Consider the following 27,749-nt stretch of genomic DNA (forward strand, 5'->3'; position numbering starts at 1 on the left):
CTGTTTAACCTGGGCAAAGAGAGAAGCACGGGGCTGACGGATCCCTCCCTGGCGGGGAATCTCCGGGGCACCTTTCTTTCACTTCCCCCGCTCCTCTTCCCAGCGGGGCCGCCGGGTTGAAATAGCTTTTAACTCTCGCCGCCTTGACTGCCGGGGGCGGCGGCAATAGCGAAGGCGGCGGCGGAGGAGGAGACTCGCGCTTGGAGAGCACAGATTATCTCTGCTTGCTCGACCAATCCAAGATAACAGAGGTCAAAAGAGGAGTCTCTGCCTGGCTCCCAAGGTGCCTTGTTTGTCGAAAGCGAGGGAAGGGTTGACGCTTTCCCCCCCCGAAGATCGCGTGATCAAGGAGCAAAGGTGCGCTTGGGCACCTTGATTCGGATCTTCTTGGATCATGATGTATCAGAGATCGGCTTTATTATTTCCAAGATCTTGGTTGCTGCTGAGACGAAAAATGTATTGATGTTACTTACTTTTTTTTTTCAGGCTCCAAGTGGGTGTAAATGGATATGTTGGTTGTATTTTTCTTCTGAGCCTTTTGTCACTTTCGTTTAGGATGAGGTGATGAACTATTATTACTCACTCTCTAGTTTCTTCACCAATAAAAGTTAGGTAGCCTGAGATAGAATGATTGGCTCAAAGCCCATTTAGTTGACCAAGTGGTTGGTGACACTTTTAAACCCATGTGTACCCTGGATTTCCAAATCAGTACAAAACTATAGATGTGCATATTAGAGTCACCTAGCATCTTTAAAAAAAAATTGTATTCAACATATCCATATTTTGTGCTTGAATTGATACATATAATTCTGTAGTTAGTGGTAAAAACTGAAAAAAATCCACTTTTTTGTTTTAATGTTTTTCAAAGTTGTAGCCTGAGTTACCTGTACTATCACTTTGTGGTAACCATAAAACCAGAGATTGATTAATTGGTTGATGTGGCTTTAATGCTGCTTGACTCCAAATTGATTTTGGATTCTTAACTTGCCACCTCAAATGTTAAATGCAAGAACCAGGGCATTATAACAAGCCCCAAACAACCCACTTTGACACAATGTCAAAGGAGGCCATGTCATTAAGACACATTTCTTTCAATTAGTTGTCTAGTGTTTTTTTTTTACAGTGCCTTCTAAGGATGGAGAGCAGATCCCTGTATCCTTACCAAAGGAATTGCAAACATATTGAGTTGATAGCTTTGGGATTACCTAATACTTTGTGTATTGCTCCTAAACTTCCAGCTATAAATTATATTCACAATCTTGGTTAAATTCATCATGTTTTATTGTAGTTAAGTATTTATTTGATGGGGAATGCACAGATGGTTTTGCTGTGTGAACTCAAACTGGGCCAGAAGTCTGACCCGCTTTCCAGCCCTTATGTGTATATAGTGGTACATATGGCATGAGGAGTGATCCGAGATAGCATCATAGCTTTCCCACACAATGTATATGTATAGTAGATTACACTGCAAACAGAAACAGATTATTTCCAATGGTGAACATCCAAAACATTTCCTGGGAACTTGAAGCAGAATAGGCTCTATAAAAACTCGGTTTTAGCCTTAGACTTGTTTATCCTTCAGTAAGAAAATGCTTTTGTAGTAAATCCAGAATAATTACTACCTCCTGTTTTTCTGACTGACAACATGGCAGGTTTTATATTCACCTCTTGTTTAGCATCTTCCTTTGATTAGCGACTATTTGCAAATATGACACTAATAAATTGTGATTTTAAATTTATGACCAAATTTCATGTGCCTTGCAAGACACACTGGAGTGAAAGTAATGCTACAAGAGAACTTCATCTGAATGAAATGGCAGTAACTATTGACCTTTGCAATGTCTCTCTCTCTCTGTGTCACATGCTCACTTAGCAATTATTTTGTCTAACAATTTGGTTGTTGGAATGGCATGCAGTTATTAAATGAGAAGTGGATGTAAATGTAGTCTGTGTATAAGTGTGTATACACACTGTGTGTAACTGTGTATGTGTACAAAATATGATTCATATTAATTTGCACTAAGTATCACTGAATATTTTAAAAATTAACAATCATAAAGTGGATAAAGAAATAACATCAAGAAAGCAGTTTGGAAGGTAACTAACAGGCAATACCTCCCACTTACAACCATGCTAATTATTTGGCAAGGAAGCATTAAATAAAAAAATCACCTTTTTAAAGCATCAAATATTATATCTTGCTAAATACAAAATAAATATTCCTTGATGAATATTCAATTTTAGAAGAGTAAATGATATTATAATCCCTTCCTTTCATATACCTCTTTAAAAGAGGGAGGGAAATTATACATTTGGCTTGCTTTGCTACTCAATCATTAGGTTTCTTGGCACAGGGTTACGACTGGAAATTGGGTTCTTATGGGTACATTTGGATGTCCTGAAGATTTATGTCTTTCTTAAGGTCATGGGAGGTAAGAAGCTAAAAATCAGTTGGTCTGAAGTTTGAGTTTACTATAATTTCTGCAATGTACAGTATATAGAAATCTAATATCCCCCCAAAACAAACTCCAGAGATAATTGGTTGCTATACTGATCTTTTCAGCCTTAGTTTAATACTCCTTTTATCTCTAGCTAGTTTAAATAATTGTTAATTATTTATTCCACTGGCTAATTAGCCAGTGGGTCATCTGGCTGGTGAGAAAAAAAGGATACTCTAATCCATGGCTCAGTGGGCATCTATATATTGCTGATAAGGTCTGCATCTACACGTGAATTATGGATCATCCATTGAACTGTGAATGATACTGACTTTTTTCCCTCTGAAAAAGCTGTAGAAGTATAGATAGTCCTGGACTTTCAACAGTTTGTTTAATGACCGTTCAAAGTTACAATGGCACTGAATTAAGGATATAGTGTAACCTTTGTTATTGTCTTCAAGTACAATGTTTTGTAATTCATTCTTCAGCTACCAATAATTATCTGAATGATCAACAGCAGAAAAATCAGGTGTTACCTTTATATATGCATTCACTAACCACTTTTTTGGCAACCAAGAAGACAGCTCCAAGAATAAGATAAATCCATATCAACAACTCTATATTAGGCAATTTAGGGGAAAGGCCAGTGCTGATCCAAGCAGTAATTTCACAAGATTCAGACTACAGTCACAGGAGATTGAAAACTGAAGACGAAGAGAGTTGTCCAAATCTTTACTGAAATTTTATACTTCAAATTCCACAAAAGGAATAGTTATAGGAAGACAGAGTCTGGTTTCACTTTGTAAGAGTTCAACTACCGTATAAATCTGATAACTGAGGGAAGTGATAGGCTCCTTTTCTCATGGTGGAGTGAAGCAATAACTGAACTATTACGCGATGCTTAAAAACAGTCCTGTTTTTTTCTTTCCCTCCCACTCTCATTCTCCCTCTCTCTCATTCTCTCCCCCCATACTCAGTAGGTTCATTGATTATTCATTCCAAGGATGTTATAGAATAGCTTGATCTATAATCAAGGAAGCATCCCATCTGTAATCAAGGTTGCAATGCAAGCCAATCCATTGGTTCTTCAATAAGGATATTTATTGAATTAATTGAATTCACCAAAAGTGATAAGTCATTAGCCATAGTTTACACATGACAGCTGGCTTCCCAAACTAAGCCAAAATGAAATAAATCACATTCTGTGATAGAATTGTATGTTACAAAAGGGAATTATTTAGTGTATTTGAACATACTTCTTTAGATGTGAAATGCTGTGATAGTTGAACAGTGCAAAACTTCACACAAGCACAAACCTTTACCTTCTGTACCATGTTGTTATGGGCAAACACAGCAAATGTCTATTTTAGCCAATATCTTTTATTAGGAATTCTTGGAAGAAGGGGTGCACTGGCGGGCTTTTAATTTATTTTCACTCCATGATGGTAATGAATGATTTGGATTCCAGGTTTTAAAACAACTTCCTTAAAGTGTGTTGCTCCTTTTTTTAAAGTGTGCCATTGTACAATTGAACTAAGGAATATTGCTGCATATAGCAGATCTGTTGTGAGATGGCTAATTGATTTTATTTCTCTCCAACCCCTCAATCGAATTGCACTTACTTATTATAAACAAATTATTAACAATCAATGCATTTCAGAAAACCATTCTGGTGTTCTGATGGCAGAAACCAGTACTGTAAACAGATTTGGGGTTTAATATTTCTCCCCTTTTTTGTTCTGATTGATTCTGTGCCATCTTAGTGACCACTTAGAATTAGATAGTTCTTCTACAGGTCCTTTTTTATTCAGAGAACAGTTTTAAAAAGGATGGTTTTGCTTTCCCAGGCAGTGGATCTCATGTTTGTTTGTTTGTTTGCAGCCAAGAACAGTAATTAGATATGCAACTGATAATGCCCTTGGGTGCATCTGGACTAACAACTAAAAGTCCTGTATCTCTGCTGCATTTTCAGCAGTCAAGAATGTATCAAACTCTCAGGCCATTTCCTAATTAGCTGCTCCACCCCTTAATCTCATCTAAGGGAAGTCACTACAGGGACATAGAATTCAGAACTACAGGTAGTCCTTGGGTTATACCCATTTCCTCAGCAACTCTGTTCAACATTACAACAGTACTGAATGAGGGGGATTTATGATGGACCCAATATTTCTGCCCTTGTGATATCCCCGCAGTCGTGTGATAGCGATTTTCAACATTCCCCACCCGCTTCCCACAAGAAAGTCAACAGCAGGGGTGTCAAACTCGCCTCATCATGGTGTCATCACATGACGTGTCACTATTTTTTCCCCTTTGCTAAACCGGGCATGGGTATGGCCAGCATGTGATGCATCCCGCGCGCCATGAATTTGATAACCCTGGTCAACAGGGAAGCCAGCAGGAAGTTGGAAGTTGTATTCATTTAATGAGTTGTATTTATTTAATGACCTGCACAGTCCTGGTTTAATGACAACAGGGATTGCTGGAATCGCCACCGTGAAGTGATATAGTCACATGGTTTATGGCACTTAGCAACAAAGCTCAAGGTCTCATTTTGTCGTCTTTGTTGTAACTTGAGGACTACCTGTGGTTTGTTAGGGATTAGACAGCAATATTGTAACCACATAAGGTCACACAGAAGAAGTAAGTCTGCACTGATTTGTGTGAAATGAACTAGGATGAGGTGATTTTTTTTAACTCATGTAAATGATGTATAGCAGAATCAGTCAGGTGTAGGGGTTAAGGTGCAGATAGAAACTGGGAGAGAGTGAGTTTCTGTCCCATGTTAGTCACAAAGCCAGTTGGGTGACCTTGAGCCAGTCACTTTCTTTTAACTCAGTGGTTCTTAACCTGGGTGATAGTGCCCCCCCAGGGGATGAATTCATTTTTCAGGGGGGGCGATGGAATGGAAGGGGGGGCGATATGGGGGTGAAGGAGCGAGAAGTTTTGGGGACACTTTTGAGACTTTTTTCGTACAGTGAACCACTGTATATCTGTCATACAAAAACATCAGATCGCTCGCTATTAGTGGATTGAACTGTGTTTTAAAATGTTCCTCCAGCTAGCTTCAGTACAGAACGCCAGACATATGTGAATACGCATCGCTCATCTTCATGCGCGTTGCGCAGCAGCCTCTATCATTCTACCCATTAAATTTGCTGCTCTGATTTTTGTTGCTTTGCTTTTGTAAAAATTTTCTTTGTGACTTTTTAACCCTTTTTACAGTGTGCATGAATATATATTTTCCTCAAATCTTAATTTAGTTTCAGAGTTTTCATCTTGAAATTCTTAGTTTCTGCATTGCGGTTTGTTCTTATGCCCCTTTTTTATTTCTTTTTGCGTCTTAAAATTCACTTGTAATTAAATCATTAAATGTTACTGTTTTTTTCGGGCATTTCATTTTCTTGCAATTGAATTTTGTTTTCAGGGGTCATTGCATTTAAGCGTCTTGAATAAATAAGATAATAATGAAATACATGTATCATGAAGTTTGGGAGTAAAGTGATGGGTGGCATCAGAATTTTTCACACAGTTGAGATATGGGAAAAAGACTGGAAATAAATTATTTGCATCGATATGTCCTGATGACAATTTTAAAGAAAACAAAAAACATGTTTGCATAAATTGAAGAATTATTTCCCTGTGTTGTGATTGAGAGGTTATGTTGGGGGAGGGGGGCGATGATAACTTCCTCAATGGCTCAAGGGGGCGATTCTTTCAAAAAGGTTAAGAACCACTGTTTTAACCTTAGGAAGAAGGAAGCAGCAGCAAATCACTTCTGAAAAATTTTGCTAAGAAAACTGCAAGGACTTGTCCAGCCATCGCTGATTCAAAGCCCCCCCACTCAAATAATAATATTTAAATTGCCTACATGTGGATTTCTCCACTGATAAATTAATATCTGTGACCAATTCATAATGCTAGCATTGTAATTCATCTAGGTCTGGCAAACTTCTTTGAGAAAAGAAGAGTTTGTGGCTTGGGCATTCATATCTAAAACATAGGTTCCTTTCTTATTTAGGACTAGGCACCTAATTCACACTTGACACTTAAGTCACAATGGGGCTTGCTGTTTTGCCTTTGTGCGAAGTGTAAGCCATATAGACCAGAGGTCTCCAAACTTGTCAATTTCAACTCCCAGAAGTTTTAGTCCACAAGTCTTAAAGTTGCCAAGTTTGGGGACCCCTGATATAGACCATAAATATTGTAAAGTCTTTTTAAAAAGTGTTTGTGTGTCTCCAGGCGGGTTTCACCAAATATGCTACTGGATCAAAAACAAACCATCTGTGTAAATATTACACATAACTGTTGCGTTATGACAACAATTGGGATGGGGTTGCTGTTGCTAAATGATATATAAAGCATGAGGTCATCAATTAGCAATCCCAGGCAGTCCCAAAATTGGCAACATTTAAACAGGAAGAGGGCTAGAGACCCAGGTAAGGAGTGTGGGGGTGTTGACTGGGTTGGGGTGGGGGAGGAGTCTGCACAAAAGCCAGTGGAGGCCTTGCACACGTTGCATTGGAGGCTGGGGGAAGAGTGGGAACACTGGTGCAGGCCACATGCAAGTTAGGGAATTGATGCTGCAGGAAGGAATTTCTATGTGGTTACCAGGGTGGTCAACCAAGACAAATTATGGACAAGTCATTGCCAGCAGAGAATCTTTAACAATAACAGAGTTTTAAAATTTAACTTCAAATAGCCCATCAAGAAGTTCTAATGACTGTAAAGTTCATCCAGTTACTCAAGGGAGTGCATTAATTACATAACCAAGGGAAGGATCCCGTCTCTACAAATAATATATGACTGGCTGTTGTTTTGATAAGGGTTTTTCAGACTAGCCATTCACTTTAGGAGTTTGGTTGCCCACAAATTTGGGGAAGCCTCCAAAATCTAGTGGATTAAGACTAGGAAAACCTGGATTCTAGTCTTACTTTGGGTATAAAGGTCAGCTGGATGGCCTTGGCTAAAAGTAGTCCTCAACTTATGACCATTGAACAATGGTTCAAAGTTACAATGGCCTCAGAAAAAAATGACTTGTGACCCATCTTGAAGTTATCTCTGTGATCGCAGTTTGGATGCTTGTTGATGCATTTACAAAAGTTGCAGTGACTTTTGTGACAGATGGTCATGATTTATGATCTTTTCAGACGGCTTCCAACAAGCAAATCAATTGGGGAATCTGGACTTGCTTAACAATCACAGGATTCACTCAATAATCATGTGATTCACTTAACCATGGTGATTTGCTTAACAACTGTGGGAAAAATGATGGTAAAATAAGGCCCAGGCACATCACAACTTCTTTTGGTAATTCCAGACTCAATTGTGATCATAAATTGAGCCCTATAGTAACTTTTACCCAACTCTAGGAAAAAAACAATGGTAAATTACCGATACTTCCAAAAATGCTACTTAGAAAACTGCCTGGATTTGTCCATGTAGTCATCAGGAATCAAGTCTGACTTGAAGGTGAAAGGAAAGAAAAAGAGCTAAGATTTTGCATGTTCTCTGCAGCTACGCCAGTGTTCTACCTGGAAGCCAACCTGTATAAACTAGTTACATTAAAGTAATTTAATTTGAACTCCAGAGTTGGAAAAAATAAAGATAGGTATTGCTAATAGATCTGAAAAAAAAAAAAAAGCTGAGCAGAAAAGATTTAGTCTTCTGTCTAATGGTTATCAGTATTTTTGCAACACAGATATAGGCAGGGCCCGAGAAACGGCACCTGCTTGGTTGGGATTTCCCCATTTGCAGTTAAAGGCTCCCCTGCCCTTTGATCAGGAGATCTAATCCATTCTATGGATCTGAGGGATGCTTTCCAGGGTTGTAACTATAACTAGCTTAATTTCTTCATCCTTGAGATGGAACAGTAGAGCATAAGAAAATAATTCTCAACACTTGCCTAGCCATTCCCAGAATGTTCTAGGGAAGAACACCCCAAAAAAGGAATCTTGCTGCAGCACTCATGAGATAAAAGTTACTTTTATCAGCAACCATAAAAGCTCTCTTAGCTTTTAGGATGGGATTTCTTCCCTCCCCCCCCCTTCACTTTCCTCTTTTTGGCCTCTATTCAGGGTGTTGTTTCAAAGTAATAGAAGTCCCACTGCTTACCATGGCAGCTGGATACAATGGCTCAGTGAATGTGGTTAAGAAACGGTAAATGAGGTGTATGGTACTGGTGATGCCGTAGAAGGTCAGGGAGCCTGCAGCATAGTCCAGGAGAACCCCAATGGTCTTGTAGTAGTCACCACGCAGCACAGTCTGGATATTATTATGCCAGACAGAGAAATTCACTGAGTCCCACTCCAAGCACCATGAATAATTATTCCTGCCAATCAGATACAACATGCATGATTTTTCCGTCCTATGGCGGTAGCTGTAGGCAACGCCCAGGCACAGCCAGCCGTTGGAAATCTCAGCCTCCCAATAATGGCAGCCCTCACAGAGGCTGCGGGTACCAAGCAGCTGGGGCCAATGGTTAAATCCAGGGGTGGGTTTTGAATAGGTTTCCAACAAAATCCCCATGTTCAGCACAGAGTGCGTCTCTTTGAACAGGAAGAGCTCTTCGTTGGCAGTGGTGGCATCAAAATTCAGGATACAATAGTCTGTTTGATGAAAAGGAAGAAAAGAAAAGAAAAGAAAAGAGGGCAACATTAAATGTTGTCAGTCGAGATCAACCCACAAGAAGGATGAGAGTGCCAGGAAGATTTGAGTAAGAGACCAGGAGACAAGGGTAGTTTTATTCTAACACAGAGAACCTCCATTTCTTCTTGAATAAATACTACCCTCAGGTACTGATGTATCTGGGAAATAAGACCTAGAAACAGTTTTCAGTCACACTGTATTCCATATTTTTGCCAGCTATCATCAGCTAGTGCAATGTAGCAACTAGAATTCTGTACACAGAAAGAAAGAAAAAAATCTAAGAGCAAGCTTCTACTTGACCAGAGCCTCACTGAGAAATGAAAACTTGAACTTGTGCTGAGTAGAAAGGCAGGAATAATAATTATGATTGGCTTAAATCAAAGCACTACAAGGATGAAGGACTCTGTTGTTTAGCACATTAGTCCAGTGCTGTTTGGTAGGTAGATGTTTTTCACCTTCCCACTCTAGGCTGACTAGAGCGCCTGGCCAAAGTCACCCAGCCAGTTATTATGCCCAAACAAGGACTAGAATAGAGATCTCCAAAATGGTCAATATTGACCCTAAATGAAATTGTGCAAGGGTTTTTAAAATTATTTTATTATATTATTTTTATTATTCATATGTAGTATTAATGTACTACATTAATACTAAAGTACTAAAGTTCTACATTTAGTAGTAGTATTGTAATGTAGTATTTATTATTTGCACATATTAAAATATGTGAGTTGATGAGCAATCAGAAATTTCAATAATCAGTCAATGAGCTGAAAAGTTTGGAGAGCCCTGAATTCGAACCACTTTTCCCATTCCCAGTCCAGCACCTTAACCCATACACAATACTGGCTCTTGTGTATATATAAATCTATGTATGTGTGGAGGGAAATAGATAGTGAGTACTAGAAAGAATTTTTTTTTTTAAAAAAAGATCCTGGTGTGGTTTACATGTCGTGCTAAGCGATGGTGTGATTCAATGATTTGTGATCCCACTCATTGTGGCTGTTAAATGCAAACTATACCATAATGATTCATTCAGGGACTCATGGTTAGGAAATGTACTCTTAATGTTAGCCATCATGATTATTCGCAAAGAGTATCTAAAGATCCGTTTGCACATATCCTGTAGGGCTCGTGAAGGACTGATGTATGTAAGGGGATGAGAAAATGCATTCTGACGTGCCATTTATGTCCTCCATCCTTTAGTTCCTTGGTTTGCCATTTGTTTAGTCTGCCTGAATGCAGATAAGATCCGTAGAAATGGAATGAGCAAAACTTGTGAAAATAATAGGGAACTTGCTTTGCCTACAACTATAAGCAAACTTTTAAAATCTGTAGTATGTAAGTACATACAAAACAAAATATAAATGGTTAAAAAAACTCATAAAAAACAAGATAAAAGTAAGTTGAATGTAAATAGGAGCAAAATATCCAAAATGTTCTAGAGTACTGCAGTACAAATGTCACTTACACTTACTAAGCCACAATTTTAAAGCAAGTTGAACCTTGACCATACAGAATTATATTGTCCAGCCATTCCTGATAAAAGACCATTTCAGAAGCTTAAAGTTCAGGAAATGCAAAGGTATTAAATAGGTTTTTATGCCACTGCCTAAGCACAGCAGTCACCTCAAAGCAATTTACAAACGAAATACCATATTAAAGTTTAGTGATACAACATAATAAATCAAGTAACCTTTAAAAGTTGGCAGGAGGGAAGGAAAAACAAAACAAAATTTCAGTTGACAGTATGGCTCTTGGTGTCCTCATGGAGGTTAGGAAGACTGTGAACTGTGATTCCAACTGGTTCAGAGGGCGCCAAGATGAGAAAGGATTCCCTTCACATTTGAAACTCTTACCCATTTCAGTAGCGCTTCTGAGAAGACATTGAATCTTGAGAAATTCTCCTAGCAATTGGAGGAAGGTAAAGGACTCACCTAACGGGACAGGGAGAGGGAGCACAAGATGTCCTATTTAAGGACATAGCTTCTCCTGGAAGTTCATTGTCCAGGACTACAGAAAAATAGCCTCTTTTAACTGTCAATAAATCAGAGGTGACTTTCACTCCACTAAAGGCAAGCAGCTTAAACCAAGTTTAAGCAAGCTGTCGGTAAACATATTTTGGACTGCAACAGACATTGTGTGCCATACACAAACAACAAAAAAGTTGTTGCTGAGAAAAATAGCAAGCACATCAGGTGATTAGGAAGACAACTTAGGCAGGAGAAGGAAGCCAGAGGACCAGAAACCAATATTATATTTGACTTTGTCTCCTGGCCAGTATTTGAAAATGCAGGAGAGGGAGGGGGAGAGAGAGAGAGACAGAGATGGAGGACTTCTGGAAAAAAAGTATTTTCTATATTGTTTTTGTACCCAACATACTTCTACCCCCAACATAGAAATCTACCTTATTCTCCTTGAGAACTATTATTATTATTGTTATACTTTCACCTGTCTCTCTATATAGTGAAGGCTCCAGCAGGACTCTAAGTTCAGAAGATGCTTATGTAAAAGTATACTACATACAGCTGGGCAGGTTATATGTACAGGTACTCCATGACTTATGACCACAATTTAGCCCAAAATTTCTGTTGCTATGTGAGACACTTGTTAAGTAAGTTTTGCCCCATTTTGTGGCCTTTCTTGCCAGATTAGTTAAGTGAATCATTGCAGTTGTTAGGTTAGTAACACAGTTGTTAAGTAATCCTGCCTTGAGGGATCCTTGGTGCTCTCTGAGCTTGCTTGTTTTCTTGCAGACATTTCATTACCCTAATTAGGCAACATCATCAGTGCTACCGTTGTAAGGAGTGCAGTTTGGTGTCAGTTTATAATCTGGTGCCTTGCCTATCTGTGTGTCTCTGTGTGGGGGGTCTTAGAGATTCTTTGGTTGGGCTATTTAGTGATGGCTCTTTGGCAGTTTCTTGATTGGGTATTGCTTACTTGATTGTTGGTCTGAAGTTAACCTTAGAGTTAATTTATGGTGATCTGGGTGCTAATTACTGGTGGAGAAGTGCTGGAGTCCTCTTCTCTTTTGGGATGGTTGATTGTGTCTTTTTCATAGTCTATTGATGTTGCAAGTGTCTATATGTCTATTGCATGCCAAATTCTAGAAATTCCTTAGTGTTTTTGGACTTGGTCTGGTCTAGGATTCTCAAATTTTCTGAATTGAAGCTAGGGTTAAATCTGACTATATGTTGTGAAATTAAAAATAATTTCATCATGTCTTCTGACTGCCAGTTGGTATTCATGGATGTGTTTGACCAGTATTCTGCCTGTTTGTCTTACATAGTGGTTGTTGCAGTTCTTACATTGCATGTTGTAGATGATTCCTGTTTTTTCTTCTGGGGTTGCTGGGTCTTTTGGTTTGCTTAGGATGTTTTGAAGGGTTTTAGCTGGCTTGTGTGCTATGCTGATTCCATATGGTTGTAGTAATGTTCGTGGTTTCTGAGATATTCTTGATATATGGCAATTCTTTTTAGGGTTTGTGTCGGTTGTACTATATTGGGTTAAGTAGTCAGGGACTTTTTGATAGTTGGGTAGGTATCCATTTTGTTGGAATGTGTTGTATAGATGGTCCTTTTTCTGCTGTTCTGAGTTGCCGCCGTGTGTTTGGGCTTATTTAAATAAGGTCCTTAGAGAGCTTCTGTTGTGGGAGATTGGGTTGTTGCTTTGGTAATGGAGCACCTGGTTAGTATGGGTAGTTTTCCATTTCACACTTATGACCACTACAGCATTCCCTCAGTCACATGATTTATATTCGGATGCTTGACAACTGACTCACATTTACATCAGTTGCAGTGTCCCAGGGTCATGTGATCCCCACTTGAGACCTTTTGACAAGCAAAGTCAATGGGGAAACTTAACAACCGTGTTACTAATTTTAACAACTGCAGTGATTCCCTTAACAAATGTTGCAAGAAAAATTCTAAAGTGGGGCAAAACTCACTTAACAAATTTCTCATTTAGCAACATAAATTCTGGTCTCAATTGTGGATGTAGGTTGAGGAGTACTTGTACCAACTTGTCGGAAGTGAATATCTTAAGGAAAATCAAGAAAGTCCAGTTGCCTTTTTAAAAGCACCTGTGGGGGCATTAGTCACACTGACGTTTCCCTTCCTTTGTCATAGAAGCAGTATAAATCAGAACAGGTTTCACTAAGCATGAGCGTGTTTCCCAACAGTAAGTATTATTTTAACTTTCTGGTATGATCAACTAGGACCAACTGATTTCCCTCGTTTTCTATATTTTTTATCTTTTGCACCCTGAAATTAGATTCTGTGAAGGAGCCCATTCTTTACCCTCACAGAAGATTCCTTCAACCCTAAATTCAGAAGACTGAAGGCACCTTTTCAAACAAACAAATATTATTAAAAGGCATAAGACAGCTTACAGAAGCTTGCGTTTTTAAAATAAAATTAATAAGCCTGAATTTTGGTTGCCATATAGACTAACATGACTCTCCTTGAACAATATTCATCTGCCTTGGGCATTCTGGTAATCTGAAGAGATACTATTGTAAGTAGGTTACGGGCCAAGATCTGATAGTCAGCAGCATTCCAGAGGGTAATATTGGAGAAACAAATCAACTAAAAGCACCTACATTTTAGGAGAGTCTTCCGATCTGTGGATGTGGGTAACAGTTCATATGGCACCATTGTGATTCCTGAAAGATTAAGAGTGTTTGAGATAGTTATTTAGTGTCTGTTTTTAAAATGTATTCATTTATTCATTCTATGTATGCATCAATAATTGACCCATGATTCAGGGTGGTGTATGCAACTACAAGCAATGAATAATGAGCCAATTCAGACAACGAAAACTATTAAGAGAGGCTTATAAAGCTAGGTTTAGCTTTTAGCCCCTATCTTCCAGAGAGAAGCTAGGGGTGGGGCCCTCGGGATCTTGGGAAGAATGCTATTCCATAGGGCAGGTGTGTGGCATCTGAAAAGACACATCTCCTGGGTCCCATCAGCTGACACACTGCTTGAATGACTGGATTCAGAATCATCTCTGTTTGATATTAAAGAACAAGAATGCCTTCAACGCCAGCCATGGCCATGCTCTTGAACCATTTCTACTCTTAACCAAGAGCCTTCACTACAGCAGATGACAGTATGTAGCTAATTTTGGCTGGTTCTGGAAACTAAGTAGGGTTAGTTCTGTGAGACCAGGAGGAAGCCACCATACCTAAAAGATGAAGCAAGCACATGAGCAGGGTGGGAAAAGGGTCAGAAAAAGATCCCCTAGGGTAGGGCTGTCAAACTCGCAGCCCAAAGGCCATGCATACGCCCAGTTTAGCGGAGGGAGAAAAAGTCACAATATGTCACTGACGCGGCAAGTTGGACACCCCTGCCCTAGGGGAAGTGATTCAGAAAAAGAGTCAAGTCATTAGGGGAAAAAATGTCAGATAAGAGAAATTGGACCTCAGCACACACACACACACACACACACACGCACGCACGCACACATACACAAACCCTCTGTGTGTCCCATCAACAGCTACCAGATTTGTGAACCAGCAAAGCAAGGACTTGGGGGGATAAAAGGGGACTTGAAACCCACCCACTCTTTAAATCATTTTTGGATCCAGATTTGGTGATTTCTATCCCTCTAGCTAGTGCTTTCCAGCCTAGTTGAGAGGGATGTTTGTGTATGTGTGGTAAAAAAGAGCAAATTTGTATTTTGTGTCCAGTAAAGTTTTGCTTTGATGTTATTTTAAATCCACTATGTATTCTATATTCTAAATATATTCTAAAAATATATTCCATGTATTCAAAAAAAACCCAACAACAACCCAGTTGTGCCTCATTGTTCAATTGAAAGTGATTTGAGTGTGGTTCTTTTCCAGCGCTGTGCATGTGTGAATGAGAGACCCTAAGCTGAATATGAGCATTTATGTAATAGTACTAGGATAAGAACCATCTGTTTCTAGCTTGGTAGAAAGGTGGAAGAAGGTGACCAGAAACCCTCATAGAAGAGGTAATAATTGTTCCAATCTTTCAGTCCAACAGGTGACAGCCCTTAGTCAGACTTGGCAATCTTGAAAGATAAGCATAGTTGGATCTGGTTAAATACTGTGGGAGGAGCCCTCTCCCCAATATAAAATATTCTACAGGATATCAAAAGAGAATAAAATATTTCCCCTAAAGGAGAAGAGAAAAATCTCTTTAAAGCAGCCCCAGTCTTTTGCTATAGGAAAACAGCCTCAAGCAGAATCCTGAAGAGGCTAGGCTTTATGAATGGATATTTTGTACCCATTCATAAAGCAAGGCCACTCTATAAATACCCAAAGGGCAGCTAGCAGCTCCGAATAAACAGCACAATAGGCAAGGAGACTAAACTGACAAGATTAGCTCAGACAAACAAAACATCTAGGATTTCCAAAAATGGGACTTTTGGCCTATACAGCCAGCCGGTCATTGACCCCATAGGAATCTGGCAACCCCCATTAAAATATTAAAGGACATATTCTTGCCCAGAAACAGGCATCTCAATGATAAAGGCCTAAAAATTGTATAAAAGCCCACCTACCCTCAACTCCAATTCATCAGCTAGAAACACGCTGCTGTCACTGTTGTTTCTCGCTACCAAATAAACGGAGACCTCTTTTCCCAAAGTGTAGCCTGCCTACAATTCATTTCTCCTGTGTCTCTCCCCCCGCTTGAAATAAGAACTGGACCAGATTTAATTTCCAACAATACTTTGATAAGAGCTATGGTAGCGTGGTTAAGGCATCAGGTTAGAAACTGGGAGTCTATGAATTCTAGTTCCACCTTAGGCACAAAGCCAACTGGGTGACCTTGGACCAATTACTTTGTTTTAGTCCTAGGAAGGGGGCAATAGCAAACTACTTCTGAAACACCTCACCAAGAAAACGGTAGGGACCTGTTTAGGCAGTCCAAGAACTGCATACAACTGAAAGGGGGCGGGGGGCGGGGCGGAGCAAACCAGCAGGGAATACCAAGGCTATAAATTAGACTGGGGTGTAAAAAACAAACCAACAACCAGAAAGTGACAATGGTTAATCACATATGTTGTTGTCTCCTTAATTTGTATATCCATATGATCATTAGGAGCTAAGCTCAGCTCAAGAGCCACAACGTTTTTAAAAAGCCTTCCTTCATGACTTACTTATGACGTGTTGAGAATGAACTAGCTGCCGCAACTTCAATTTTATACTCTTGTTCTCTGAACACTGGCCATTTTTCATGTCCATCTTTCAATGATGCTGTTTTCAGTACCACAACCTCCCCCACCCCCAACATCCGCAGCAGCGAAACACACAGGAGAAGGAAGGCAGTGAGGCCCAGGAGGAGGCCTCACAGAGTAAAGGCTGGCATCCACCAAGGGTTGCTATGGTGGGTGGGAAAGGCTATCTGAACAGATGGTGTTCATTAAAGTGCTAAATTCCCAGGAGTCAGTCCTGAAAAGTAGCCTACTTAGCGGGAGAAACATAATCACGTCTCATTAGTTGGAAATTAAGATAAAGGGCTTTTTCTGCACTGCAGGCTTAAGCTTTTTCTCCCATGGGTAAACCGGCTGCAAATGAAGCTGGCTTAAGAAATCCCTCCTGTATATCAATCCCATCCTCCATTTTGTGCATGGTGATGGTCTGGATTAGCCATCCCATGGCCCTCAACTAATAGATTCCTGGCATCTTTACGTCTCCTGCCTGGGCCAGGAAAACATGTTCCTGTCTCTGTCTGAGAACATGTGATCTCCATTAATCTTTTTGTATGAATCTCCCTTCACTGATTTCTCCTCATTCTTGACTCCTTCCCATCTTGATCTTTAAAACAACAAAAGGAAGTCCCAGTTTTCCTATTCCTTCCTACAGAAGGGAAATGCGGCAAAATCAATTTTGTTTGTTTCTTTTAAAGTCCAACCTTACAGGATGTTTGTAAGTAAAAGAACTAAAAGACCAGCTTCTTATAGTTTTCACTAGCAAACTTCTTTGTTTTTCTTTTAAAGGAAAGGCCCACAGCTTTCCTTCATGAAGGGGGTACAGTACTTGTTTCTAGAGGATAGCCTCCTTTCTCTGAAGTCAGTCATTGCTACTATGGTGGGGAGACTGAACTCTAGATCACTGCTCTGTGGAATTCCTCAAAACTGTCTCTCCTCCTATCATATCTACATGAGGCTACTTAGGAAGGTCATCAGATGACATGGAGTCAGGTATTATCACAAGACCTAATGACTTATTTTGATCTCTGGTTGTCCTAGTGAAGTCACACACACACATATAACAGTGGTTTAGTTGATTTATTAATGTTCCCCAGCAAATCCCTTCACCAAAACTCCAGAACTGTCCCAATTAAGTCCAGCCAAAAGTAGACCAATGCTAATCCACAGAGCTAAAGCTAATGAGTCCACAAGGTACTTGAAAATTTCCCAATCAGGCTAAATCCACCAGGCAAAATTACAAGATGGTTCACAAAATACAGTCCAAATCAAAGCACGGTGTCAATCTAAAGCAAGGCAGGAATCACAACAACTAAGAAACAAACAGGTTCTTCCCAACATTGCCTCCATCCGTCTGCTGTGCTAAATAGACAGCTTCTGGTGCAGCCCATCAAGAAGGGTGAGGTTGCCTCCTCATAGTAATCAGGATGCCCTTTTCTTGCTCCTGCCCTACCTGTTCTCAGATCAGGTACAGAAGGCAGTTCCTCTTCCTCATCACTGAGTGGTTGCAGCTGTGTTCAGTTTCCCCACCAGAAGCCACAGCTGCAGCTGAGCTTCAGCCAAATCCCTCTCAGATGGCTGCTCGGAGCCATTGACCTCTTCCAGACATACCTGGAACTGGTTCATCTTCCTCAGAGTTGACATCTGGAGAGGGATTTGGGGAAGCGGCCAGTCACAGTCATGGAGGTGTTTTCCCAATATTTGGACACTATTTAGATCTAGATGGGGAGGAATAAGCTCAAGCTCAACGCTAGCAAATTGGCTTGAATCCAAGGATTTGCTTGCTTAGGAATTGTGCATCTCTTGATGGTATTGCATTCTTCAGAATATGTTGGGGTCCTCCTAGATATCAACTTTGCTTGAAGAATTGTTACTAATAGGATTCTGGGTGAACGGTAAGATGATTGCTGTCAACTATAGAGTCTTAAATAGCTCAGGGCCCACTTATTTATAGTACCATCTTTCTCCAAATGTCTCTGCCTGTCCCATAATTGTGGGACTGCTATGGGCACCTTCAAATAAACAATGCCATATCCTGTCATCCCAGGGTGATGTCCTTTTTGTTACTCTTTTTGTCTTTCCTCTATACTATTCCCCATTCCTGCTCTGCTTTACAAAAGCGTTGAATCTTGGCTTTTTTTAAATAGGCCAAAGTTCAATAATATTTGTGAACCTGCTAAGAAATGACTAAAGCTGTTTTTTTTTAATGAATCTCCCTCAGGATTCATAACAAAGTCTAGTGTCTAGAAACTAGCACTCCCACATACACAATGCAAAGTATGGAGGCGGTGGTATGTAGACAACAACTTCATAATAAAAAAGGAATTACAGAAGACACATGAAACAATCGACATCTTCAAAAAAAAATCACAAGAAAAGAAAACAACAATACATAATCCTTCCTGAATATCCTTATCAGCAGCGGAAATGATAGCAAATTAAAAACACTAGTATGTTGAAGCACATACAACCCATACTAATCAAATGCTCCATTACTAAACAACAATCCAACATTCTTCAAGAAGAGCTGTGTAAGAACATTATTTAGACCACAAGAGTCTAAATACACTACTGCAATTAATTCAGACTATCAGAAAAAGGAAATGGTCTCCTATACATCTTCCAACAAAATAAATACACATGGAACTTTATAAAAAAATGCCTGACCACTGAACCCACTACAATGCAATCAGTATGAGCTATGAAAAAGGTTAATATTACCATATATCAAAACTTCTCAGAAATTATAAGCATACTATTTCAACCACATGGCATATTGTAGCAGACTAATCAATTAAAGTCCTCCAGAAGATCTTAAGTAGATCAAAAATCCCAGTAGTCCAAGAAAAAACAGGATTCATCTTCAACATATAAGGAGTGTAACAGCTAATAGGTAGGATAGACAGATTAGCAGAGCACACCCATGAACATCAAATAGCAATCAGAACACATTTGTGAAAACTCCTTAATCTCACAACTCATGGACCGATGCAGACAGTCATAGTTTCAACTGGGAAACTGAGCATTCTAGACCAAGCTAAATCCAGAAATGCTAGTTCTGAATGCAAAGTTTGGCATTCGGATAAACCAGCCATCAAGAGATATACATTGGAATAAATCACATTTACATACCATTCAAAACAGACAATAAAAAAAGTATGAGGGAAACGAAAAAACCAAACCACACCTTCAGCAGCCTACACCGAAATAAACAGTGATTAATACCAGGAAAAATGAAACAGAAAATGATATCCTAATCAAGGAACCAAGCAAATAACCAAGCTCAAGAGAGCACCAAGGACTCCATAGTTCAATCCTGCGCTACATATATTATCTTTAATTTTTGCCTGTGTTTTTTATTTATTTTTCTCTGCATTTTTCTTTCTTGGGAACTATGTCAGAGTTGTTTTCCTTTGGTGTAAATGCATTATTTTAAACAAAGTGTCCAAAGTACAGAGCCCCTCATTCGAACACTGTCTTCCCACTAACATCATTTGGAAGGATTTTCTGTTTTTCGAGGCAGTAGTGATTGAATTATGTGGTGAAAATAAATTTATTTGAAAATGCACAATGAAGGAATTGGATGAATTGAATTGAACAAGGCAATCACTTTCATGTTTCAGTTTACTTACCCTTCTGAAGGATTTTATTGACGAAGCAGAGTCCAATCATTGAGATTTGGGATTTCAAATCACACAGTGTCTGTTTAATCCCCACAAAACTGCTGAGTTCTTCACATTTCAGTCCAATCAAAGCTTGTGAGCTATCAGTTATGGCCTTTATTTTGGGGAAGTCCTATGGTAACAAACAGTGTTGAAGAGAGCTTACAGTTCGGCGAAACCTTATTTGGATATAGGAGCATGGAGACTACTAGCCTTTTTTCCTTCCTTCGTGTAAGATCCTTCTACATAACACTATTTCTACTCTCTATTGCCCAGAGTCAGAAATGAGACAACTGTACTTCCATAGCCTGCCAAACACTAATAGGATACTTGGGAACTTGTATCTAAGGCAGGGGTCCTCAAATTACAGTCCGCTGGCTGGATATGGCCTGCGAAAACCATTAATGTGGCCTACGCAGATCCATGAAGCTGACCTGCCCACATCTGCCCACCCACCCGCTAGCCCCCACCTTTGGCCAAGTGCAGGATTTACCTTCATAAGTTGGAACTGGAAGGTAAGGCAGAGAGGTACTGGAGGCAGGGGGAGAAGGCTTCTGAGGGCCAGGAAGGCCAAAAACGGGATGCACGGAGGTCCCAGAAGGCCAAAACCAGGCCTGTTTTTGGCCAGCAGAGTGCTACTCCCACTAGGTGCTCAGAAGTTGAAAGAGGAGTGGGAGGGAGGAAGGGCTGGCTGGTGGATCAGGCACCACTGAGGCCCCCCTCTTGGGGCTTCCTCTCCAGATCCACTCCAAGCAATGCCTGCCGGTCCAATCCTGCCTGACAAACCCAGACTTTACCAGGTTTTAGACCAGCAACCTTCTATTTTGAAGGCAAAATAAAAAATAAAAGACAAATTTAAATGGTAGAGAGAATGGTAAGCACTGAATTGCTCAAATGGAAATCGCTGCCTCTACAAATTAGCCAATGAGCAATTGGGGTTATCCTGCAAACAAACTGAGATGCACTGTCTGAAAACCTGAGGCTTGAGGAGATGGGAAACCTGTATTAAAAGTCAAAACTAGAAAAATGTGCCCTAGAATTCTTTTAATACTGTATGGAGATATAAGAGAAAGTAATGTCGCCCTTTTTTATCCATCCATAAATAGTTGCCAGCCCATTCTGATGACGGGTCAACGAGGCAACATAGACAAGCTTTTTGGTGTTGCACAGAAAGTGGCCAGAGTGTTTTTCAGGAATAATAGTTTTCAGTTACTGGAAGAGTCCAAAAGAATGTTAGCAAAAACTTCCTAACAGTATGAGTAATTGGGAAACCAGTTACTTGAGGTGCTTGACCTCCATTCAATGTTTTAAGTTCCAGTTGAGGGTAGTCACTCATCTGTTGGGGATGCTTTGGTCTCTGGATCAAATTGAGGAGGATGTTGAATGTGGTAACTGTACAGGTAATCCTCAACTTGCAACAGTTCGTTTAGTGACTATTCAAAGTTACAACTGCACTTAAAAAAAAGGGACATGACCATTTTTACCTTTGTGACCATTGCAGCATCCCCATGGTCACGTGATTTATGTTCAGATGTTTGGCAATTGATTCATATTTAAGATGGTTGCAGTGTCAGGGGTCATGCAATAACTTTTTGTGACCTTCTGACAAGCAAAATCAATGGAGAAGCCGGATTCACTTAACAATCTGTTACTGATTTTAACAACTGCAGTGATTCTCTTAACAAGTGTAGCAAAAAAAAAGTCACAAAACAGGGGAAAACTAATTTAACAAATCTTTCACTTAGCAAAATTACTTCTGGGCTCAGTTCTGGTCGTAAGTCAAGGACTACATGTACTTAAATATCTCCAATCCCATAATTCAACTCTATACAGTAATTCTATAATTCTGGATGGATGAAATATTAATTTTCATTTTAGGTTCATCTTTCTAACTTACCCTGTCTGCTTTGGGGAATCCTAATCTATGTTAAAGACTTAATACAGTTATCAGGCTTATATTTAGTATAATTATCAGAAGAACACTGCATATCATTCATTATTGGATGTGTGTGTGTGTGTGTGTGTGTGTTGACTAGTCATTGCAGTTTTCTTGGAAACGTTTTTCAGAAGTTGTTTGCCCTCGTCTCTTAGGCTGAGAATGTGTGGCCCAAGGTCACCCAGCTGGTTTGTGCTTAAGATGGGACTAGAACTCAGAGTCTCCTGGTTTCCAACATGATGCCTTAACCGTTACACCAAACTGATTGACAAGTTGCTTATTGTGGTGTATTAAATCAATCACGCTTCATTCAATGGATCATGGTTAATCAACTTGTAGCTGACCAGGGTATGTGGTCACAGTTACAGTATGAAAAGTTAACTTTACCTGCAAAAATTGAAAGTCATTTGGATCGTCCATCAGATTTGTCAGCCAGAGTTTCTGCTTCTTAAGATCTGCAATTTGCTTGTGTCTGCGCTGAACAGAATTTCCCATATCAAGTAAAGCTGATTTTTCCTCTTGATCAATGAAGTCCATCACCTTAGTCTGCAGTCGCTTTAATTCTTTTAATATCTCTGTAAAGGCCCAACTAACTTCATCTCTGGCATTCTTCACCACTTTCTGTAAAGAATGGAAAAAATAAAATATAGCATATGTCCATCTATTATCTATCTTGATTTAAGGCTCTTCCAGGGGAAAAAAAACACAATCTATGGGTCTATTTGAGAAAAGAGATTGGCTTTCTTGTGTACCTATGACTCATCATCAGATCTGTGGGGTAATATCACATTCTGGTTTCCTCTGTTGTGGTTCTTGGGAAATTGATATCTTCCATCTGCCTAAATTGAAGCAATAGATAGACAGGGACGATCATATACACCCAATGGTGTGATAGTGGAGGGAGAAGAAGGTTTAGCTAGTTCCAAATCTCTAGCCCATCTGAAACAACCCTTAACAAGGGACAGCTTTTTTTCAGTGGTGGAAAACACTGAATGAAAAATGTCTCAGGTTCAGTCCATGCCATCTACAGGGTTATTGGAGAAGGTTCACCCTGGAATCTTAAGAAAAACAATTGCTGCCAGCTAGTGATGGATCAAAGTTTTGATTCAATATAAAGCAACTGTCACAATACATGCAACTGAAATTCTCAGAATAGTTGCAAAATGCAGGTGTACTTCGTATAAGAGGAAAACAAGTGTTAAAGTAGGTGCATGTATACATTAAAACCCTAATTCTCTCTTTGCTACTAGCCATGTGGGTTGAAGGCCAAAATATATGGGCAATATCAATTTACCTTTCACAGAGTTATAGATAGAGCAAGGTAGAACATATTCAGCATGGGCTGTTAGTCTTAGGATCACTAGTTAAGAGTCTTGTCTATGGGATCCAAAGATACACATGAAGCTAATGACTTCAGAATCCATAAGGAGATATCATTACAGAGAAAGAGACAATAGTGAATGTCAATAAGGATCACAATTATTTGATATACTACATTATTTTTTATTTAAGTAGTTAGGTGATTTAGAACCAGAACTGAGTGATTTAATGAAAATCATTTTTATAAACCATATTCCCGACTTCAGGTTGAAAATTCACTACTCTTTCTTCCTCTCCCAATCCATCATTCTATATTGCCTAATATTGGGGGGGGGGGGGTGGGGAAGGGACGGGGGAGACCTTGTCAAAAGAAAGTATGCTGGTTGAGCTGCTAAATGGCTTTGATTGGAAATAACACCATTGCCTTCTAAAAAGTTGCAGTACTTATATCATCATAATAATCATCATGTCATACTCTACATATGTGTTTTCCAACCTTGGCAATTTGAATATGTGTGAACTTCAACCTCCAGAAATCCCCAGCCAGCATGAATTCTTGGAGTTGAAGTCTACGCATCTTCAAGCTGCCAAGGTTGGAAAACACTGCCATGTATGGTTGGCCCACCTGTCACCACTAGACTTGTGAAAATTGTAGTAGGCATCTTAATGGTTGAACATGCAGTTCAGGTATAGATGCTAATCCCAGTCTTGTCTGCTACTATCTTCCAATTTACTGCTGTTGGGGAAGTTGTTTTGCCCCACCCCCAACTAAGAAGATCCAAACTTCTTTCATCCATTTTTCTCACGTGCAGCTCACCATAAGGTAATTCACTCTTGCCCTATGTTTCTGATGGTCTTCTGCCAACATCAGGACCTGGTTTTCCACACTGGCATGTAGTCTCTGGACCTCCACCTGGGAAAGAAATGCCCCCATCAAAATCAACACATTTGTGTAATCACACAGCCATCAGAGATATGCAGAATCTGTTTCTTTAGTGTGCAGGCTTTCCGGCCCAAAGGCCTTCTTTCCTATAAAAATTCATGCCAAATGCACAGAATGCGGGGTGCTTATATATTAAAGTATCAGCTGAGAAAAATATCTTTTTACCAAACATTCATAAACCTTCTGTCTCAATTCAAGTTTCTATTGCAAAACAAACAAACAAACAGCACACTTTATTACCAAGCACACCAACCTGTTATCTGTGAACCCAGTGTGGTTGCATGAACTTTCCTTAATACCCATGAACAATTTTCCATCCTTGTCTTTTTTTTAAAAAAAAAAAAGTTAAATACATATTTTGATTAGCACCAGTTTTCAGAACACAGTATTATTTCCAAGAATACCCATGGATTCTGCAGAGCTCAATGTTTTTTGTTTTAAATCCCATATGCCCACTCAAAAGAGCAAACTAATCAAGGGGCTGCTAGTATTACCATAGAGTGACGGAGAGGATAAAAGAGAGAAGATGGCAATGAACAACCTCATCTACCAGCAGTAAATATGAGTTCAGAACCCCACTTTCTAAAGCAGTTTTTTTGACTGAGCAAGAGGTTAGTGGCAGCCAATTTCCTTTAGAGTTCGTGGTATGTTCTCAGAGAAGCAAATATTCCTGGAAAATTGCATTAGATCAATTGTCCCTGCTGCCAAAGCCCACACTTTCAATCTCATCTTTATACAGCTTCTGCATAAATTTTGTCCTTTTTTTGGTTATGAATCAGATGATCTTTCTCTCGTGAGGGATGTGTGCTAACTTTAACAATGTTTATTAAAGGGGAGGGGGGCTGTTTATTTCAAAGTACCACAGCATTTTGTTTGTTAGTTTGATTTACCTGGTCTGGGGTCCTTCAAATAGGTTTCCAGATCATAAGTTCACAATCGTGCCTAACGCCCCTGTCCTATTGTTCCCATTTATCTGTATCTATTTCCTGTATTCTTACTCATGTTTATACTATACCTATCATCTTGTAAATGATGGACAAATCAAATAAATAAAATAAATCAGAATCAGCTAGCACCAGGCTAATAAAGACTTCTTTATGCTTATTAAGACATCAAGGTTAGGAAAAGAAGAAGAAGAAAATTAACTAGCAACTCTTTGCAGAACCTAGCCCTTTTTCTGCAGCAATAGAACAAGCTAAGGGAATACTTTTTATCCTGAGTTTTGTTTTTCTTCCTCTCCTCCATGTTTGGATACAGAAACATGATAAGGCTACAGAAATCATGGCCTAAGGATGGAAGGAAAAATGGCTGATGCCATGCAGGTGTGTCAAACTAGTGGTCCATGGGCCGGGTGCATCATGTACAGGCCACGCCCATCCCAGCTCGGCAAAGAGAAAAACGTCACAATATATCACATGACGGCAATGTGATGCGGAAAGTTTGGCACTTGTGCCACAGAGAGAATACATTTCAGTGATTCTGACACTCCCCAATGTGTCTGAACAACTTGTAAGAATGGCTGGTGATGAACATATATGGCAGAAACAGAAAAACTAATGTTCAATCCACAAAGTGTGGGAGGAATCTTGGCGTATGAAAGAACCTTACGGAGCAAGGAAATGCTGCATAAAAGAGGAGAAATAGTCAGCATGAAAGCGAAACAATGAAAGCAGTGTGTAAATTAGGATTCTGATCCTGACCTGGACCTCAAACAATTGAATGACATCTATTTTACAACCCCCAGTCCATATCAACTAAGGCAGGGGTGTCAAACTCAAGGCCGGATTCAGCCTGCCAAGTGCTTAAATCTGGCCTGCGGGGCCTGCCTGGAAATATCAAAGAACCAGCCTGCCGTGCTTCTGCCAGCCAAAACAGGCTACAGGGGGCTGCCTGTGGACTCCGTTCAGCCTGTTTTCACACACACACCCCATGGCCTCCTCTAGCATTCTGCCAGGCAAAAATGGGCCACACAGGGTCCTCATGGGGCCTCCACATGGGCCGTTTTCGGCTGGCAGAATGCTCCTGGAGATACCGGTCCTGTTTCCCCCCACCCCCAACTGGCCTGCAGAGAACTACAATGCTGATCCAGCCCTTGAAGAAATCCAGTTTGACAACCCTGAACTAAGGTGTGTAACACATATGAAAAAACTTCCTACCTGTAGCGATGGGTACTTTTATAGGTTAACTGATGAGATATGAGAACCTGACTCACTTCTACTACTCAAAGCTGCCTTCCATAAAAAACAAAGGCAAACAGGGGTACACTCTGACACACAAAGGCATGTACAAAAACTACTTACTTCTTTCTTGCTTCGTTCTTGCTTCAGAGAAATGACTTCATGGTTCTTATGCTCTTCCCGGACACAGATTTGGCAAATAAATTTGCCTTCCTCTTTGCAGAATATTTCTAGCAGCTTACGATGTTTTACACACATGCTGCCTTTCAAGTCACTGAGAGGTTCCACCAGCTGGTGGTTCTTGAAAATCTTGTCTGTGTAGTGAGACTGGATGTGGTTATCACACAGGGAAGCTATACATTGCAAGCAAGACTTAACTGCTTTTAACTTTCGCGTGAAACAAAAATCGCATGGTACATTCTTGAAACTAGCCGCCTTCTGTAGATCTTGAGTTTCCTCCCGTGAAAATCTCATTGCAATTTCTCCCAAGGTTACATTTTTGTGGAGCTGAGGTTCTGAACTGAAGGGTTCCCGGCACTGAGGGCAGTACGGTTGTTCTCCAATCAGAGCTAGGTGTTCCCAATAAACCTGCAAGCAATTCATACAGAAGTTGTGCCCACAGTCTGTGGTGACTGGGTCTCTGAATACCTCAAGGCATATTGGACACACAATATTGTCTTCAAGGAAAAGAAAGCCAATTTTCTGCATTGAAACAGGAAACTTTATTCTTGGCTTTGATTCACACGATTTTCAGCTATGTCCAAGCCAGTCACCTATTAAAAAAGAAATCTGTAAAACAGGGACTTTTGACACTCAAGGGCCACATACATATAATTTTTAAGTCCATGACTCAGAAATGTATACTTGTGCATTCAGGTACCACTCAAACCTTTACTTTGCATTCTCTCTCTTGCGCTCATTCACTCACTCTGCATGTGGCAAACTAATCCCTGCAGTTTTCCTGGAAATATTTTCAGATTCAGGCCCTAGAGCTGAGATAAAGTGATTGGCCCCAAATCACCAACAGGCTTCATGCCTAAAGCAGGTGTCAACTCATAAAACATTCCTATGCCTGTTTTAGTAGTTGCCATAAAAAAAGGCGAAAGTACATTCCAATCCTTATCTTTAAAAGATTGTAACTAAAACACCAGAGTTTTTGCCCGGGAATATATTTAATTGGAGAATGTGAATGATGACATCCAGCCTGTGAAGTGCTCAGTTGGAGAATCTGGTTTATGAGGGGGCGGTGGGGAAACAGGGTCACAGGTGACTGTAAATTACGTATGCCAGAGTTGGCTTCATACAGGGCAGTACCAGTATGTCGCCTCTAATGAATCCTTGGAAGATTTTTGAAGTTTGGCTGGAGAATCATGATTTAATTAGAGCGATTGCTGGGATCCTGACAGCAGGATTGGAAATCACTATCTTCCCTAGCCTAGTGCCTTAACCACT

At 39.9% G+C, this 27,749-nt stretch overlaps 2 protein-coding genes and 1 long non-coding RNA gene across 5 annotated transcripts in view; 1 reads left to right on the forward strand and 2 right to left on the reverse strand.

The window, feature by feature from the left end:
- The window catches only part of SLC16A5 (solute carrier family 16 member 5), a 28,132-nt gene extending 27,529 nt beyond the window's left edge, over positions 1 to 603 (reverse strand). The window contains exon 1 of one of the 2 annotated variants that reach the window (XM_026701957.2): positions 1 to 603. The gene's annotated coding sequence lies outside the window, so the exon portion shown is untranslated. The other variant, XM_087924882.1, reaches the window with a different exon arrangement.
- Positions 246 to 22,467, forward strand: LOC148127004 (uncharacterized). The gene is made up of 2 exons (XR_015741809.1): positions 246 to 357; positions 22,013 to 22,467. It is a non-coding gene; the product is annotated as an uncharacterized LOC148127004 (long non-coding RNA).
- Positions 8,405 to 27,528, reverse strand: LOC113437125 (E3 ubiquitin/ISG15 ligase TRIM25-like). 2 transcript variants are annotated; one of them, XM_026701956.2, is made up of 6 exons: positions 26,421 to 27,528; positions 23,995 to 24,090; positions 22,245 to 22,478; positions 19,892 to 20,054; positions 13,678 to 13,740; positions 8,405 to 9,043 (listed from the first exon to the last, which is right to left on the reverse strand). In XM_026701956.2, the coding sequence occupies exons 1-6, from the start codon at positions 27,003 to 27,005 to the stop codon at positions 8,505 to 8,507; spliced, it is 1,680 nt and encodes a 559-aa protein (XP_026557741.1). In that variant the 5' UTR covers positions 27,006 to 27,528; the 3' UTR covers positions 8,405 to 8,504. The 2 variants fall into 2 exon arrangements, with proteins under 2 accessions (XP_026557741.1, XP_087781007.1); XM_087924881.1 differs by lacking the exon at positions 13,678 to 13,740.
- Between the last annotated feature and the right edge of the window lie 221 nt (positions 27,529 to 27,749).

This window comes from Pseudonaja textilis, chromosome 2, assembly GCF_049901715.1.
Source record: "Pseudonaja textilis isolate UNSWEBS1 chromosome 2, rPseTex1.2, whole genome shotgun sequence".
Taxonomy (NCBI): Eukaryota; Metazoa; Chordata; class Lepidosauria; order Squamata; family Elapidae; genus Pseudonaja; species Pseudonaja textilis.